The sequence below is a fragment of the Aptenodytes forsteri genome, unplaced genomic scaffold (genome assembly GCF_000699145.1).
Source record: "Aptenodytes forsteri isolate BGI_AS27 unplaced genomic scaffold, ASM69914v1 Scaffold715, whole genome shotgun sequence".
NCBI classification, from domain to species: domain Eukaryota; kingdom Metazoa; phylum Chordata; class Aves; order Sphenisciformes; family Spheniscidae; genus Aptenodytes; species Aptenodytes forsteri.
Window position 1 is genome coordinate 57,906 of NW_008794112.1, and position 18,968 is coordinate 76,873.

The 18,968-nt window shown below is 40.5% G+C and overlaps 1 protein-coding gene across 1 annotated transcript in view; it reads right to left on the reverse strand.

The window, feature by feature from the left end:
- Positions 1 to 18,968, reverse strand: part of NCAM1 (neural cell adhesion molecule 1) — a 65,921-nt gene that overhangs the window by 9,878 nt on the left and 37,075 nt on the right. The window contains exons 19-20 of the mRNA XM_019471079.1: positions 11,128 to 11,252; positions 9,003 to 9,183 (exon numbers count right to left, since the gene is read on the reverse strand). Coding sequence (XP_019326624.1) covers positions 9,003 to 9,183; positions 11,128 to 11,252 — 306 coding nt within the window. The remainder of the gene's footprint in view (positions 1 to 9,002; positions 9,184 to 11,127; positions 11,253 to 18,968) is intronic.

Consider the following 18,968-nt stretch of genomic DNA (forward strand, 5'->3'; position numbering starts at 1 on the left):
AACACCCCCCCCCCCCAAAGCAGCAAGTACCAAGCCCCACAAAATGACTGATCTTGCTAATTGCAACGTGTACGATGGAGAAAGTGCCAGATTTCTACTCAAAGGCCCAGTGATGGCTCCATGATTTGATCTACAGCCTGTCTAAATTTTGCTTTTACGTAGCTTCCATCAGCTTCTTGTGAGGCACTGAAAACACTTACAAATGCAACATGAACAAAAATCTAAATGTTCACAGACTGAAAACTGTTGCAGGTATCCCAGGTTTTATGAAACTTGTCCAAACCACAAGCACATTATCAGATAACCTGCAAGGTTTTTCTCACATGAAAGGTTAGAAAAGATCAGATAGAACAGAGAAAAGATGGTTTTACAACTAACACAACAGATAAAGATGTTCAGAGAATTTTTGCTAGGTTTGTTCTGCCACTGATTTTTCTCTGTGACCCCAAGCATCCCTAAAACAGTAAAGCTTCAGCCACTACAACTGCCAGAGATCTGCTGAAGCCAATATAACCAACAGTTCGTAACAAAGATGTGCCCTGCTATCCTTCCACTCTGTCTCTGGGTCCTATCTTTTATGTTTAGGAGCAAGGGCATAAACTATTTATAATGCTACACTAGGAGGGCTCCTATATGACTACAAAATAATTCTGAGTTTCCTCAGAAGTCCATTTGGTTTAATTACCATGAAGATACAGTTCTAATCCAGACTGCTGTGGTCTTGCAGCCACAGAAAATGATCTGCAGCTGATCCTCAAAATTGCAAAGAGCACCCAAGTTACATTAAGTGACTGTGCTGTCAGTGAGACTTCAACATGAAGTGCTGCAGGACAGCAGTCCACAAGAGCTGCTGTAACATGGTAGTAGACTGACAGGCCCTGAAGTTTTGGAACCCGCTGCACGAGGTTATAAAAACCACCAAGCGCTACTGTTCCCAAAGATCCAATTTCTGCTATGATAGCTACAAAATAACTCTTTTCTCTCTAAATACCCAAAGGAGAGCTACTGAATAGGTCCAAGTCTCCCCTCCTTGTTCCTCCCTCCCTTCCAAACCACTATCCTTCCTGCTCTGCCCCTCTGCCCCAGGGAGTACAAGCAGCTACAATAGGAAAGGCTGCCAGGAATAAAAGTACAGAGATGGGGAGAGTAAGGGCAAATCTGCAGAGGAATGCCCTTGGTTTTGTGCTATTCTCAGATTTTATGTTTCAGACAAAGAAACTGGGCCAAGGTAATTGCCTGCAATGTTTTTTTTCTAGGCTAGTAAGAAAGCCCTGCAATTTTCAGTAACTTTCATATCTCTTCCACTAGTTCTGATTCTATAAATTCTAATTCATGACATGAATTGATATTCCAAATCTTTCAGAGGCTAGCAATAAAGAATAATAATATAGGAATCCTTAAAGACCCCATGAACTTGGAGGTTGTTGGTGCTGCATTTCTTTTTTCTGTATATACTTTGTAAAGGAATTTTGCTGTTGCTATAAAATGCAGAGAGTATGTAGTATATTATTCAGTTTCACAGACTGGCACATTTGATTAAACTGATCTACAAATGAACTCACTCCATCCTATAGCTAAATTTACATTGTATTTAATCAAACTAATATTTAGACACTTGATATCCCTAATGAGTTTGCTGGGGCCTAAAACAATTCAGTGTACCAAAGTGTGTAAATAAACAGTCAGGTTGTTGAGCATCAGCTGCTAACACTGTGTGTACAAGAGTACATGTGTATCACCAGTGACTGCTACCGTGTAAATAGATGGTAGACATTTCTGACCTGATCCAGAGCACATTCAAGCTGATGAGAAACTTTCCCTTGATTCCCTTTTGCTGTTCTCAGGACTAAGAGAAATAATACTTCCACAGCTTAAATTCGGAAACACAAAATGTTAAAAAATTTCTTGAGTCCTTAATTCTAAAGAAGTGAAGAATTTATTAATTTCAAATTATTTTTTCAATGGAAAATGAGCTTCCTGCAAGACTGACCTTTCTAATCACCCTTATTTTACAGCGTACAACAAAATGACCCATCAATTTCACTTTCTGCAACTCTGTACAGACATCTGCCCTGTCAGAGAGAGCAGAACCACTCAGATGTGTCTTCCTAGTGGGGTCTCAGCTACAGTGTGCTGAGAATGTTCAGGCACAGGCAGACAAAGAGACAAAAAAGGGATGGAGAGAAGCAGATATGATTCCAGGCATTTCAAAGGTCCTACAATATTTGGCAGAAGAGAGAAGAACAAACAAAACAAAAATTCATTTCATGTATCAGAAAAAAAAAACCAACCCAGGAGAAAAACTATTTGTTCTCAGTGGATGCTAACAGCTTTAATTTGCAAACTCTCAAAAGTATCCTTCAAACAAGGGGTGCCATATTTTACAGACCTCATTCTCTCAGACACTCTGCACAATTTATAGTGGAGAAAAGCAACATGCGAGCAACCTTCTATTCCAAGTGACAACAGCTTCTGTTTTCACACAGATTTAGGCTCAACAATTTATGCTTGCTTTCAACATAGCTACTAGGTAGCAGAAATACACAGCAGTCTGTGAAGCATTCCTTCCAAGACAAGAAGGCAATGTATATTTCCTAAAACTACTAATGAACTCCTTTTCGATTGTCACCAACACCGTGTGGCTTCAGCAATCAGCTCCTGGCTTCAAGCTCTGTTATTTTCCTATGACTGACTCCCTTTCCAAGGATGAAAAGGGGAATATGAGCATATAAAAAAGGAAAAACTGTAAGCAAAGAGTGAGTCACCCGAAGATCCTCTTTTCAGGAGTAAAACAGACTGTAAATCTGAACAGCTGATCCACAGTCTGACCTCTGCCACAGCTGCCCTTCTTCTACGCTACTGCAATGCACACACCTCAGTGCCACTGGCTGCTCGTTCCACTCCACCAGCTTCAAGAGTCAAGAGAGCTTCAAAACCTTCTTTTTATCTAGCAGAAACTAGGAGGTGTGAACAATTGCAACTGATGCTGATGGAGCAGAACGTTATCAAACAAGGCCTTCTTGTAAAATGAAGGCAGCCAAAGTAATGCTTTAACAAACATCTTCGAAAATATGTAGAGACTTAACAACAAACTGGAGGTACAGCTGCTGGAATCCCATGGGCCACGTGAGATCCTACAAGGCTCTGCAGTTCATCACACACACACACAGAAACATCTTTTCTAAGGGTTGAGGTTCCAGCCTTCCTGTAGGTATGACTTGTTCCCATAGAACATGTGCTTGCAAGGTTGCGTGTGTGCACTGAAAGTCTGAGTGTTTGAACTTCTTCTGGTTCCAGATCTGAATCTGTGTCTCATCTCTGAGCACAGAAAAGAGAGCTGACTTTTCTGCAAACTTTTTTTATTTTATTTACATCAAGAATAAGGCCTGGAACCTTGTCCAGCATTGACTGTTAGACCTCAAGAATCCAACGTATGTCTAGTATCTGACATGTTACAAATCTGCATAAACTGGCAGTAAAAATATCAGTTATGCTCCTTATTTTTTTACAAACACAGGGACAGAAACTCTTTTTATATATATTCCATGTTGACTGGATTCCTGTTTGCCATTGAGCATGGGATTTATTTCAAGTAACTTCAGCCATGTAAACGATCTCTCATCTACTTGACCGGGCTTTGCCTAGTCACCACAGAGAGGAGGCCCCTCAGAGCATAATGCATCTCCTCCACTGCCTTAACGCACCTCTCTCGAATAGGAAAAACGGCCTCCAGAGGTGCTGCTCTCTCTCCATGTAACACTATGTAAAGTTATAGTTTAGGCAAAATAATTTTAATAACCTATGAGTTGGGTGAGATATGTCTCAATCTCAGCTAGTAACCTCTGTCTGTGGATAAGGGGAAACCCCACAATACAAGCCGATATCAGATCTATAGATGAACTTAATAAATTCAGCTATAGGGGAAGGTCACACAACTTTTTAGTATTATGATTACTCTTGCTGTACTTCAATAACACTAAGGTGTAAACTCAAAAGATCTAACAAATTTTCTATACTCGAAAACACCGGAGGTGAGGGTTTGGGTTTTTTTAAAGAAATCCAGATGCTTTGTGTGCAACACCTGCACAAAGTTTTCATTTATAATTTAGATAGAAAAGCAGTTCACAAATCATAATGAACAAGGTCTGAATAAACACAGCAGAGACTTACGTGCAGAGCATAAAAAGCATAGTTAGACAAGACTGATGGCAGGGTTTTTTGTTTGTCCCTATTAGAATTTTGTTAGAAAGATTAATCCCATTCCAGACAACTGATAGTATTTGAGACATTCTGTACAGACAGTTCAACAACTATGTCAACAATTTCATCCTTGGCAACCTCAGGCCCACTCACAGAGAAAGAGACCTGGAGGGAGAGACACACCCATTTTTAGAAGAGCAGAGCCAAATGGATGTCCCATCACAAAGACAATTAATGAGGGGCACAGGGTTTTTTGTTGTTGTTGGGGCTTTTTTGTGGTTTTGGGGGTTTTTTTAAGTAAGAACAAGAAAAAAGAAAAAAGTCAACTGACATTTGTTCAACGAAAGGCAATAGACAGAACTCGGTAACAAAGATTGCACCAATTTACACCACGGATTAATCCTGTCTGGTAGTGTCACATGCACAGTTAACAATGAATATTATTAAGGATCAGTAATAACAATAATAATAATTATTTAGCTGGTCAGGTGACTTGATCCAAGCTAATCTTTTCTGTTAAAATGGCAAGAAAAGGGATCTCTCTATGAAGTTGATAATACAGTAGTGGAAAACCAGAAAATGTTAGACAAGCATCCACTGCAAATTTGTATGCTCATGGGCTGTATTATGCCCCAGATCCACTATGGGTCATGAGATACTTGACTGCACACAAGGGACCAATGAAGTCACAAGGATTCAACCACATAAAGAAGAAAGAAAGAAACGTCTTCAGTGTAATTCCCACAAGATGTTTATATTCAGACCACCATATCAGGAAAACATTCTAATGGCCATATATTTGAATCCACATGCAAAAGCCCACAGAGACATTTGGGCAACCAGTAGGATTATCTCTGACAAATCTTCTTTCTCTTTTTATAGTCTGTGGGTTTAAATTTGTGGAATGGGCTTTAGAAACCTTTTGCACAATACAGTGGTGATCAGCACCAGATGTGCAAAGAAATCAGTAAAAAGCAGTATCTTAAAAGGCTTTCAATATTGTACCTTCCTTTGATGAAGAACAGCAAGCAAACAACAACAACAAAAAAATCTTTCTTTACATCCATTAAAAAGGGCAAATTCATTACAAGTAACAAAAAAATGTTAAAGAGAAAAAACTTGGCTTTAAACTTTTTTCCTTGTTACAAAATACTGACTCTTTCAAATTAAACTTTTTTTTTTTTTAAAGTGTTCTGTGTTTGTGGTTTTTTGTTTGTTTGTTTTTTTCTCTCTGAACTGACATGATCCTCTGAAGCAAAGTTATCTGCTTTCACGCCTTGGTGGGACCCAGGCCTTTCCAAGCAAATAGTGCTTTATTTTATTCTAAGTTTCTAACAGAGCAAAAGCAGAGTCACTGCAGAAAGAAGCAATGAAACAAAGGAGGACGACGTTGATGGACTTCCCAAGGTCGCTGCAGGTGCCAGACAATGGTTCCCAGGAGGGGAAAATATGGTTGTTTAAAAACAAATTTGGTGCATGTGGCAAGCGTGGATGTTTCCCCGTGAGATCCAAGGTGACATGTATGACGACAGACATAGGAAAGGAGTAAGGGGAAGAAGGGAGAGGGCAGGGAAGAAAGGACGAGGAAGAAAAAGAAAGAAAGAGAGAAAGAGAGAAAAATAGATAAAAAAAATTAGGTCATAAATATAGAAAACATAAGAATCAAAGGTTTATTTAATTTCGTAAATTAAAATGGCTAAAGGTTAAAGAAGAGCATTAGCACATTCACACCGACAAAAGGGCCGGTTCAGAGGCTTAGCAATGTCCAAAGCCGCAAAGCAGGGTCCAAGTAAGGGTTTATGGGGTTCGCAAGCAAATGAGATTAAAAATGATGGAACAGAAGGCTCAGCGAGAAACACAAGAAAATGGTTATCTGGTATTTGAAAGGACAACACTGCCTTTTACATAGAAAAAAAAAAAGAAAAGCTTTTGTGCAGCAGACAATCCATCTGCCTGTCCAAGTCCTTCCCCCAAAGCCTGTTGTACCAAGGACTTGGATAATAGATCCAGGTGACTAAAACCCTGGAGAAGCAAGAAGGCCTCAAGAATACAGGACTGACTTTTCCATTTAGCCTTCCAGCTGCTTGTAAACTACTCTAATGCAATTATTATTATTACTGAAAAATAATACCCTTATCCTTCCAACCACTTTAAGGACACTGTACAGATGATGATAAGAAAGGACTCTACATGATAAATATACATTTTGTCTGCAGGAAATCCCTAGCTATTACTGTCAAGCAGAGCAATGCCTCGTTAGAACCATTGGTTCTGACTTCTCCTATGTAGCTCATTTTGAAATCAAAATGTAAAAGCTAAACACCATAAAAACAACAAGACATGCTAAAGGAAAGTAATACACAGAGCCTCTTCCCTACTGCAATTTGGCATACTTGCCTTCATTTCAATAGAGGCCTGTAGACTGCATGTCAGAAAAATCTAGCCTGCCCTCTGGAAATATTTTCCCCAACATTATTACTTTGGGGATCAGCTCAGGGAACCAAAGGGTCTGGAAACACCTTGGAAGGCCTAATAGAAACCAAAGTCCTCTACAAAATGGAAAAAACCTAGAGAAACAGAGTCACAAATCCAGCATAGCCAGCAGTAATCATTTCACTGCACAGTGCTCTACTTGCCCCTGAACCAGAGCATGTTCTTTCTGAGAACAACTGCATCCATCTGTTGCATCAATCCTGCAGCAAATTTGTACTCTGAAACAACTGCTTTTCAAAGCGCTTCCAACATTTCCAAGTGCAACATTTGCGTGGCAGCCTCAAATCCTGATTCATCCCATGCTTCACACCATACTAAGTGAGGAATAGTTTCAGAGGCCAAAGAAGTTACACCTGTGATAACAAACTGGGCATCCTACCCCATTTTTTTAGAGGGTCCCTGCCATGTTACTGTTGGATTTAAAGGGCTCAGTGGCATCTGGGCTCATTGCTCCTCCCATTGCCATGGACTACAGTATGAACACTGTGTATTCCAAAGGCAACAGTGTTCTCAAAATTTGCTAATACACCTGTGCAAGACATCCCAGCTGTGCCAGGTAGATTTGTTGTCCCATTGGGCATGTAACAAAGGCTAAAAGAGAGTATCATCATGGGAAGGCAACAACAGTTGCACACAAAGGAATGTGGAGGAACAAAAAGACTGATTAATACTTGTAACTTTCCCTGGGGAGACACATCACAGTGCAAAGGAACCACTTTCTGCTGTTTTCAGCCTACCGCATTTGACTGTTCAGCTCTGAACTGACCTTAAGGCACTCTTTGCCAAATTACCCTCACTTTCTCCTGCCACATCAGTCACAGTTGTCCTTCAAATATGTGAGGGTAGTAAGTATTAGAGCTGCTGAAAATGAGAATCAGAGAGTAAGTTGCTTGATGAGTTACTGAGGGTCCTTCTACCCAAAACTACAGCCTTGTTCAAACACACATCCCAATCTCTCTTTTGCCCCATTTCTCTCCTCCTCCCTATCCTCATCCTCCCTACCATACACATTTTTCAAGCCCCAACCAACTAGGTCACTCATTTGTATGCTTAACAACATTAGCTGGCTTAATCAAGTGGAGTTTCAACATGCAAACTGCACAAGGTCTCAGCTGTTTCCTTCAGACAGGAAGGGAGTGGGCGCAGTGGGGGCAGACCAAGGATTGAATTCTCAGTGCAAGGGAACGACCGAAGACAAGTCTCTAGTTGTTCTGAAGAAAAACACGAGACTGAGTTAACAATCTAGAAGACAGAATGAAATCAAATCACTCCCTTCAATATGGACTGTCAGCATCAATCTTGGCATGAATATGCTTAACTCTGGCTGTGCAGTGAGGATTTATCTTGACTGACTCATCAGCTTTAAAGTTTGTCCATCTGTCTTTAACCAATCAGAACTTTAATTTACAGGTAATCCAGCAATTTCATCCTTGAGGTTTTGTTTAGTTTGGTTTCCGCCCCGCCTTTTTTTTTTTTTTTTTTTAAAGGGCACTACTACTACCTGTGTAGAAAAAGAAATACTATTGTCCTTTCAACACCTTCCAGAGACCTGCTAAATTCCTAGCATCTCAGCTAATAGCATCTGCTTGTTTTTCGTAGCATTTGTGCTTCCACCTCACTTTTTAAGCACACTAATAAGTACAGTCTGTCTGAAACAAGAGTTTCCAGCAGCATTCTAATGCTATTTAGTTACTTTCCCCTAATGCCCTACCCAACATAACAGCCCTGTTTTAAAATGACTGTAATTTGATCTCCATTTAATTTAATAAAAAAACCTTCAGAGAAAGATTTTAACCCCCTCCCTTTCCAACCGCTAGCAAACTCCTTATGCCTTTATCTCTCCAAAGGCTGAGCTGGATGGACAAACGAGCAGTAAGCAAGCCCAAAGCAGATTTGGAAGGGAAATCTGCATTGTGAAAAGCATTGCCCCAGAGATCTGAATGGTCTCTTTTGCTTTAGTTTAAAATGGGAATCCTACTTTTTGGTTTCAGAAAGCGTTTTCTATCTACTGCTTTTCTCATCTGGCAATCCTGTTACCCTGATACAAAAAGCCAACGTTCCCTGTAAACAGTCAGACAAGGATTTGTCACGTAGCGTTCCTAACAGTGTACTGCTAATGCTGTACATACTGTAACATGGACTACAGTACAGGTATGTACATGGCAAAAACTAAGCTTTGGATGGGTAACCAATTGTGATAATGGCTTTAAGCAAGCAAGTTGTCAGGGTTACTCAGGCACATTAAAGGATGCAGCATTGTTGCATTAATTGGAAGCAGAAAACAATGGTAAAGCTTATGACTGCTGTACCTGGGATCACAGTAGGCTGAGCAGAAGTTCGGAAAGCATAGCGAGCTGGTTTGGACTTCCCTTGCTGGTTTTCAGCTATCACATAAACCTCATACTCTGCATTCCAGTCCAGGGACTTGAGCATGACGTGGTCACTGCCAGACGGAAGTCTGATCTCTGGTTTCCATTCTGAGGAATCCTTCTGCAGAGCAGTGAGATAACAGGCAGGGATGCAAAACACACAGCACAACATTAGTAGACAGCTTTGAGAACCCTGTAATGGCTAACTAACAAATGGAGAAGTAGGGAGGTTTCTACACAAGCACACACTCCTCAGCTAATTCAGGGGTGCAAAACATCATGTGCTGTTGGCTCTAAGTGGAGAGGACAACAGATACTGAAGCAGCCTCTTTCCTGCTCAGAATCCTGTTTTCTGCAGAGTTACCACACCTGAAGAAAATCCCTCACTACTTCCTCTCAGCTTTGCCACATCACTAGACTACTTCCATTTCAGAGGGGAAAAGCTGCAACTTTTATACGTCTCTGCCCTGCAAAGCACTTTAGGAGCATTCTTTCATGTCTTAGTATGTCAAATTTAAATCATCTGAGAGACAGAGATTTACCTCTTAACATGGGTCTAGCCTAGCTTACCACTACCATTCTATTCTGCACCATTTAAGGGAGATTTTAAAAGGTGCATACAGCCAGTAACTTTGATAACTCCTACTCCCGTTTGAGGGAATCCAGATGTACATTTCACCCAGATGAATTTGAAAAACGCACTGCCAAGGTACCTTGAGACAGTCTTAGGCAGTTTTCTGGGACTGGAGTGTGCTAACAGACTTTTCCGTCTCTGCTGGAATTTATGGTTCTGTCATACTAGATTGTCCTTTTGACATACCAAAGACTCTCCCCATTAGAAGCTCTAAGTAACCTAAAATGCACAAAATGATAGTGGTAACGAATACTCTTGGGATTTCTAGACTGCAGTGCAAAGTTTGCTCTGTGACTTTACTCTAAGGATTGCTCATTTGTAGCATATAAAGAAAAGATTACCGATAGCCAATACGGAATTAGTTCAGCACCACATCTGCCAGACTCAGTCACTGATAAAGTGTCCTGCTTTCTTAATAGCTGGAAAGCTTCCATATTTCAGCTCAAACACACTGGTACAGCTGAGCTGCCCCCAGGTGTATTAAGACTGAGAAAGTGTGCAGACAATAGAAAAAAGCTTCAATAACTTCTAGCAATTCTTTCTGCTGCCCTGAAGAGCTTCATATTCTCATTGAACCCTCTCTCAAGGTCCTATTCCTCAAGGATGTGCTAAGCAATCTCTCTGACTGGGTGGTTTTTTTTGTTTGTTTGGGGTTTTGGTTTTTTTTTTTTTTTAAAATTTTTTTCCCCCTAGGGGGGGGGGGGGAAGCATCAAATACCACCTAACACGAAACAAGGGCCATGTTCAGCTTACGATAATACTAGCTGCTCATCACATAGATGTTCTTTCCCAAGACTAGGGCTAGATGTTTTGCTTAGAGAATTGTGTATTTTGCAATCCTGGCTAATTTACAATTAGAGCTGATTAAGTTAGGCCTAAAGGGGAACTGCTTCCAATAGCATCTCTCACTTTTTCTGTGTCTATACTGACTACATTGAATGTCTTATTCAATAATCTTCAGAATAATTTGGTACTGAAGCACCTATTACTCAATTAAATATGGCAGCTTCAATGACCAACAGAAAGTTATGACTAGATACATGTCTGAAGGCGGGCAATGCTCTACACTATGAACCTTTGGTCCCCGGCTATTTAAGTTGTTGCTGGCAATCCCATCTCCGAAGTATATGAAATGAAATAATACTAAGAGCATGTCAGTACCATATGCTCACAGTTCTACAGAAGACAGCATGGAGAAATAATCTTTCATAGTCAAAGTGAAAGGAAAGAAAATGAGACAAAGATTGTGTGTGTTGCTTCTGTGCATGTCATGTCTCATATCCTATACGCTTCTACCACACCTGCTTAGCATGTATTCCCATGCTGGCCTACCTACAAGATCTCAGCTTCAGGGTTGTCTACCTACATAGTGAAGCCTGAGTACTGAACAGGCTAAATACAAAATCAGGCTTGAGTGTCAGTCATACTTACAGCTTTGTATTTGATCAGATAATGTCTAATTGGGGAGCCACCATCATCCTGCTTGATAACATTCACTTTAATGGAGTTTCCATCTTCTCCCATCTGACCTTCCAGTTTGGGTGCGCTGGGTTCCCCTGAAACAATGGTGGATTTATGTTTAATTGTAAAAAAATTCATTAGGGGAAAAAAACCTCATCAAAATCAGAAAAATACTTCATTATACTCAGTTGCTAGGGTATCAGCCTCACTCTGACCCAGACAACAGAGGACACTGTGTATCTAGGGTACAAATATTTGCAAGACCCAAGTATTTCTTGCATTTGGTAGTTTGTTTTCACCAATACAAGTTACCATTTTTGTGTGTGCTGGAAAGGAGTCAGAAGCTAAGTGAAAAAGACCCCACCCTTCCCAAGAATATCCTACAGCAATGACCAGTTCCTTGCTATTTTTGTTGTAAAACACTGACGTGAAACACGTGAAAAACATCAAGATAGTGTATGTGGTGGCAAATAGCAGGCTGCTCCTGTGAAATGTAGATGTAACAAGCATCATTGAAAAGGGAGATTATGCTTGTCATACAGACCTGCGTTTGCACTTTGAATGTTGTTTAGGTTTTATAGTTGCTGGACCACTCACCGGTGTGCTCACTTAAATGAGTGTAGAAAAAATGGTACTGAATCACAACAGCACATCTTTTCACTCAGCTTGCTCTGGTGTAACTAATTGCAATGAATACAGGCTGGAGAGAACTACAGCCCTTCACTCTTCCGTAATAACCATTTTTAAAAGAAAAAGCTATCATTTCCCAATTCGCACTCCTGACATCAGCAGAAAACTGAAATGTCATTTGCCTCTGCAGGGCACACTGATTTACCACCACACCCTCTCACACCCATGTCTTTACAGCTGCTTCTTCTAGCCAATTCCTCCATAACCTGCACACACAATCTGCAGAGGATGGTTCCTCAATCTCAACTCAAGTACTTCCTTCTTGAACCTTTACTATAACACCTCTCCTAACAAAAGTCAAATCAACAGATTGTTTGATTACATATTCACACACGCCCCCACCCCGCCTTCAGAAATACTGCAGCAAAGTGCTCAAGAGACATGCTTTCTCCTTCCACTTTCATATTACCCCAGGGATCAACTGTTTCCGAAGTGCTCTGACAGCCTGTGAATTTACAACGCAAGAGGCATTATTACCTATTTATTTGTTTTTGTGGAAAAAGAAACCCATCAACCGAATAGCCCCCTGTCCCCAACAACGTAAGTATCAAATTAGCAACTTAAATGATAAAAGAGCACTGGTGTCTCTTTTCAAAAGTGACACAGACCACAAGAGACCTCAGCTCCTGCTAACTTTCTGTCAGTGTCTGGATGCTTGCTTTGCTTCATTTTACGTAAAGGCAAGAAAGGCTTAGGTTCCTCTATGCCAATGCTCATCTGAGATTGGAGTTGGAGCTATTATTTCTACAGCCCTGAAATGTCCCAAGAGTTTAAATGCTAGTCAAGGTCAGTAAGACTTGACAACATTTATCATAAGTCTTGCTGAAGCGTACTAGGTCATTTTACAGTACTTACTGACTTCTTTAGTATCAGCTCTGTGATGTAGTCTAAGTGCTTAAGCCATGAATTCTGGGCTTAAAAGCTTCTTAAGAACTTTTGACCATTTTAGCTGCTATTCTCTGGAAGCTATTCTGCCCGATTTCTTTATGGGTAATTTGAGCAAAACCCAACATTGCACTTATCTGTAAGTTAAAACTTACAAATCAGCTGCAGTTGGCAATTCCAGCAAACTCCTGAGATTAATTACACTCTGCTGGCTGGTCTCATTACAGGGTCCTAATTCTTACAGGTATTTTATGTAACAATTAAAGTGGTTGAATGTGTAGGAATTTTTTGCTTTTTAACCTCTCTTTAACCAGTTATGCATATTTTATGCATTTTGGAAGTATTTCTATTTATTCATCTGAGTGGTGAATAGCTCATTTAGACCTGATTACAGGAAATTTATATACAGAGAATATAACAGACAATGCACATCCTGTGTTTTGCTGTGCACCTTGAATCTAAATACACTTCCCAAATGTTTGCAGCCCCAAACATTTGCACAGGTTTGCTCATGCTGAGCACACACTTTACCGTTCTAGCTCAAAGTGACCCACAGTTCTGCTAAAGCAGCTCTGTCTTTATTTGCAGTGCCACTTGTGGCTTGGACAATGGGCTTTCTTGAACACCGAAGTGTGGTGAAATACAATTAAAAGATGATCCAATTCTGCATGTATCCCAAAGAGAACAATACCAAAACTCTGAAATGGTGACATTTGTGACTTAAGAGCCTGAATGTAAGCAAATGAAAACAAAACCAGAACACTGAAGTAACATTTGTGACTTTTTAAAAGCTCAGCCTGTTGCCTAGAGTAAAACTTTTAAAAAGACTTGGTTGTGTTGCATTATACTAAAAGTGAAAGGAAATAATAAGCCAGTAGTTGTGTTAAGATCAACTCTGAAAGATAACATCAGTCATGGGAATTTACAGGAGCTTCTTTCAGCCCAAAAACCATTCTCAGGTCTAAATCTATTCTGTCTGGATTTGTATTCAGCTACTAATGGAGAGTACATGCATTTCTGACTGGCCAGAGAAAGGTTAATCTTCCAGTATCTCTCAAAAGTTGATCTTCAGAAGTAATTTGAAGCCCTTCCCCACCCCCTTCCCCTCCAAAGAAAGAATTCAAGCACTTTTTTTTGGTGAAACATCAATGAGAAAACTGCAAGACCTAGACTGAAACAGTAATTTAAGATTAATTTGATTTTCTTGCAGGCTAACACATGCTCTAACATACCAACTGTTCCAAGAAGGTAATTACAATCCATGGATACACAGAGCTCTTTGACATGAGATACATTTGTGTTTCACAACACAGGAACTGCTCTTAAAGATGTAAAGAGGGAATGCTCCTTTTTTCCATGTTACACTTTTCTTTTCCAAATCCTTGCCTCTGCCTATATCCCCATTACAAGACTCCCACGATACGAGCTGGACACTCAAGAGCTGTATTCCACCCTGTGACAGGCTTCTCAGTGACTGTACATTAAAAACACAAAAGTAATGCTCTCAAGGTGACCATGGAGCTGCCCTTGCATGGACCTCTAGTGCGGTTTGAAGCAGATGGCATGCAGGAATAGGTTTTCCTGTTTATGTTACAAGAGGTGCTATGCACTCCTCTGGAGTTCTCCTGGTTCACATAGTATAGGGCCATTCACATCTCGAGAAAGGACAAAAGAATTTCGTGTTTAACTGATGACCACATTTGCCACCTACTGTATAGACAAAAGGGTGGATTTTTATCTTCACTGCCAACTGAGGCTGCATATTTGAAAAGCCTTTCCCAGCCCATGTTTCTCCTGGAAGCCCTTCCCAGCCCATGTTTCTTAGAACCCCCTAAGGAGATAGCCAAGTGTCCTAATGTTGGCATCTCAGTAAGAGAAAATTGACTCATTCCCCAGCCCCACAGCCTGTATTGCCCACAGCCCCACAGGTGAGAGGAAAGCTGGGACACTTGTTCCCATGGACACACACGCATGAATGGCCCAACAAGATCAGTGTGTGACTCTGCAGCTGAAATAATTCTCCTGGAATTATGAATGCTGAAAGCATTCATAATGCATACAATGCATTGCAGATTGAAAATTAAATGGGAACAAGCGAGTTCTAGATTAGCAGAAATACTTCACCTAGGCATACTGAAAATATCAGATTAACCAGGCAATTATATTTTTTTTTTCCTCAATCCTCAAAGAAAAATATCACCGCAAGGTTACTGATTTTGACTGTTGATTTGAGTTGAAGATGCTATTACTGCAATAATTGTGTCATGACTATTAACCAATAATTAAATGAAACCAGAAGCAAATGTCTTGTTCTATCATTTTTTCACACAAGAAACTAGTTCCTGGTAACAACTGGAGGCAGGGCATTCATGGTTACTTATTTTGCTGGACACTGAGCCACTTGACACTGCCAAAACACTTATGAGCAGCAATGCTTAACTGTTGCCATATTTGTGGTAGACTTGATGAATGGCTTCACTGATAACTAGACAGTACAAGATCAACATAACCTTGGTACTCTTTCCCATCCTCACCTCAGAGAGATAATTAGTAATAAGTAAAGAGATCCTGAAGTGATATGGGAACACTGTACTTATAGAATTTGACCTCTCATCTAACACAGGCTAGAAATTTTTTCCAGTGATTGAGTACCAAGACTAAAACGTGAAGGAACATCCTTTGGAAAGATGCTCATTCTTGGTAGATTTTAAATGTCAGAGATGCTGCTGTACCTTATACACAGCCATTCCAATGATTAATTACCCTCTCTGCTGAAATTTTTCTTCACTTTGAATTGCCTAGTTTCTAGCTCCCAATTCCTTCCTTCCTTCCCCAATAGTTTAAATGCACTTCTGCTCTAAGAAACATTCTCTTCAAATAGGAGAATACGGACCACTCCTAATGGCTGAAACCCAACAGGTATAGCAGTGCAAGCCCTGGTGAAGAATACTTCAGTTTTCTCTCCATAAATACATGGCATTCAGTTTATCTTAAGCAGGCAGATGTAATCCAGACACAAGGCTGTAAAATTAAAAATGGGTTAGTGTGTAGTTTCAAACAGAGGAGGAAGAAGTTTAGTGGGAAAAGTTTAGTCCAGCAGAATCAGCATCCCAATAATGAGTCAAAGTGTCAGTAGCTGGAGAGAAAAGGTTGTCATCAGAAGGTTAGAGAAGAAACTCATGCTCACAGAACATGCATCCTCCCTACAGAATGGGGGCTGAAAAGCAAAAGTGCATTACAAAGGTGCGCTACATGCCTGGGGATCTTCCATTTACGCTGAGCTGACTGGACATATTGCAGAAATCTGCGCATTCCACCCGTAAAACATGGGATCCTTAAAGAATCCCCCTTGTGATGCTGCTACTTAGCTTATTGAGAGCAGACCGTGTCAAGCATGCCAGACTTCCTCTGTACAATCATTTTTCAAACACCTATCTGCTTAGAATTCACTCTGCTGCAGAAGGAGGGATGCAGGATCTTAGCTTTCACTCTATGGTGAACCAATGCTGAGTGATTATGTCTGAGCCAGATGACACCTTACTCAGCCCAGCAGCAAGAATATCAAATAATGCAACTGGAGCCCCCTGGAAGGCAGAAGACAAGTAACTTAAATTTTCACCTCTATGCTTTACTCTCCTTGAGAAATGGGATGGATTTTGCTCAAAGATGTAAACTTTACAGGTTTCAGCCACCCTACAAACTTTGTTAGAACTTGACCACTTCCACTGATTTAAACTTCACCCATAGGATACCCTTCAGCAAAGGAAAAAAGGAAACCAAATAGGTGCTTTACCTATGAGAAAAGCTAATAGACAGGCATGGCACACTGCCTGCTTCTTACAATTTAAACTATTTTTGAGCAAACCTTCTCTGGAGCTGAAGTCAAGAGAGCTCTTGAAATCCTATATTTTGAAAGGCAACTCATCCATTCTATGATGGCTCTTCCAAAGGCACCATTGCCCAGAAATGACAAGCTGTGAATTAGATAGCCTTCAGTCTCTTTAGTGCCTTTTAGGAAACTAGGTCTGTTTCTGCTCTCACATCTTCTGTTGCTCTGGGGACTGACTTTTTCTTTCCATTAACTCTTCTTTCTTTATCTTTACAACCACAAAGAGCTGCACAAAAAAAAAACAACCAGACTCAAGCTCTTCATCACTCATCTGTCCAGATCGCTCCCTGCGTTCCTCATGGCTGGCTTCTCAAGAAACAATAATGACATCAGGAAAGACTCCTGCTGCATTGGTTTGCCTAATATCAGATTTTAGGACAGAAACATCTTGCTGGCCAGTATGAGACACAAGACACTGGGACTAGGGGTGACTCCAGTCTTGCAGCTCCTATCTTTCTAGGAAGCAGCACAAACTTTTTGCTGCCTTCCATAAGGGCTACTCAATTGCTGCACTGTACTTGATTACAGTGCAGGTCCCAGGAGTCACCTAAGTGTTACTGCATGGTCTTTCTTTTCCAGCAATCAAGTTTGTAACTTTCAGAAAGGAAGAAGTCAATGCTTTGCTCTGATAAGAATACAGGACAGTACATGCATGAAGTGAAGCATTATTTATGATGGCACTGCCCTGTCAGGGTACATATCACTAGTAATCCAGTGTTAACCTCAGAGATCCATTCTTTGTGTTTCAGATGTAACTCATAATGAATCTGACCAACTGTACTTGAAATAAGGAACTGTTCTGCATGCTTCTGAAGCCCGAATCACTACCTGTTAGCTCCTATACACATGATGTAAGGGTAGCTGAGGACAGTGCTCTGAGCCATTACATTTTCAAATTATTTTTTATCCACTCCCACTAAGCCATTAGCACCAATAATCTCCTCCTGCAGGGAAGCAGTAAATGTCTCCTGGTATCCTTTCACCGTTGTTTAATTTATATTCAGAGTGCTTCCTTGATCTAATACTAGTCTGATGTAGTTGGATTTCAGAAGCAGCTAACTGTTTTTAATTATCTGGTTTTTAGAGAGAGCCACAAGCACCAGGACTGGATCCAGCTGTAGTGAAAACTTGAGGTGGAGAGAGAAGAGAATATGAAAAAGCAGCACAAACTTTTCCTTAGTCGCAAGGCACTGAATGCGTGCTGGACCCCAGAAATGATTGCAGTGCAGATGATAGAGACCTTTTATCACATCTCTTCTCTGCTCCCATCAAATGTGTTCCTTCTGCCCACCTTTGAAGAGCAGCTCAAACTGGTTACTAGACAACTGCAGCACTTTAGACTATGAGCTTAAATCCTTGCCCAGCTGGCACCGAAGAAAGATCCTGCATCCTTGCTGTGCTTAGAGAATACAACTGCAATCTACGGTAATTTCTGCAACACATGAACAAGGAAGCAGCTGATTTCTGCAATCTCTGACCATCATGTAAGTAGGACTAGATTATGATCCACAGTGTCACAATTTGAAACAAACATCAGCCATACCTATGGAAAGTGTCCACAAGTGGTAAATATACATGGGTGAGAAAGAATAGGTAGGGAGTCTTCAGAATGCACACAATAGAAGCAAACATCAACAATCAAGAATACGGAACAAAAACAGAAGAACATGCAAAAACAAGACAACCAAGTCTTCAATCCTCCTGGATTTCAACCAGAGAGGGAAGAGACTAGGGGAACAGAGGCTGATTCCATGCATGCAGTCATGTGGGAAGGTTACTGGTGTTAGTTACGGTCCAAGACAATAAGGTGATTTCAGAATTCATAAATTGAAAAAAACCAATTGCTTCCTGGTTTTCAAAATTATTTGTTTAGTTGGGGAAGCAGAAAAGCAGGAGTTTCCCTCCCTCCCCCTCCCTTTAGATTATGCACAGAGTATTAAGTGAAGTTGTAAAAATCACAAGGTTGCAGAATTCACTACCACACACTTTACTTGGAGACTGATTTCATCTCCATAAGCTGCAAGGGTCAATCATTCGCTTCTTGATTTCGTGGAGATCACCAGCTACTGTAACTGTTGCTGGTAAATGAGTTCAGATTAAATCCCTTGCCAGGCTCTGAGATACCGTGTGGGAGGAATGAGGTGCTCTGGCAAGAAAGGTGCAATAGTATTTCTGATGCAAATTGTGCGAAGTCTAGCTCCCATCATGTACTCTGTGTGTGCCTATATATACTACTTTATAAAAACATAGTTCCCACTCTAGCTATGTTTAAGTTTTACCCATGATAGAAAATTTTCTTGCTTAAATCATAATGTGACATGCTTACCAATAACTAAATTTCAGACAG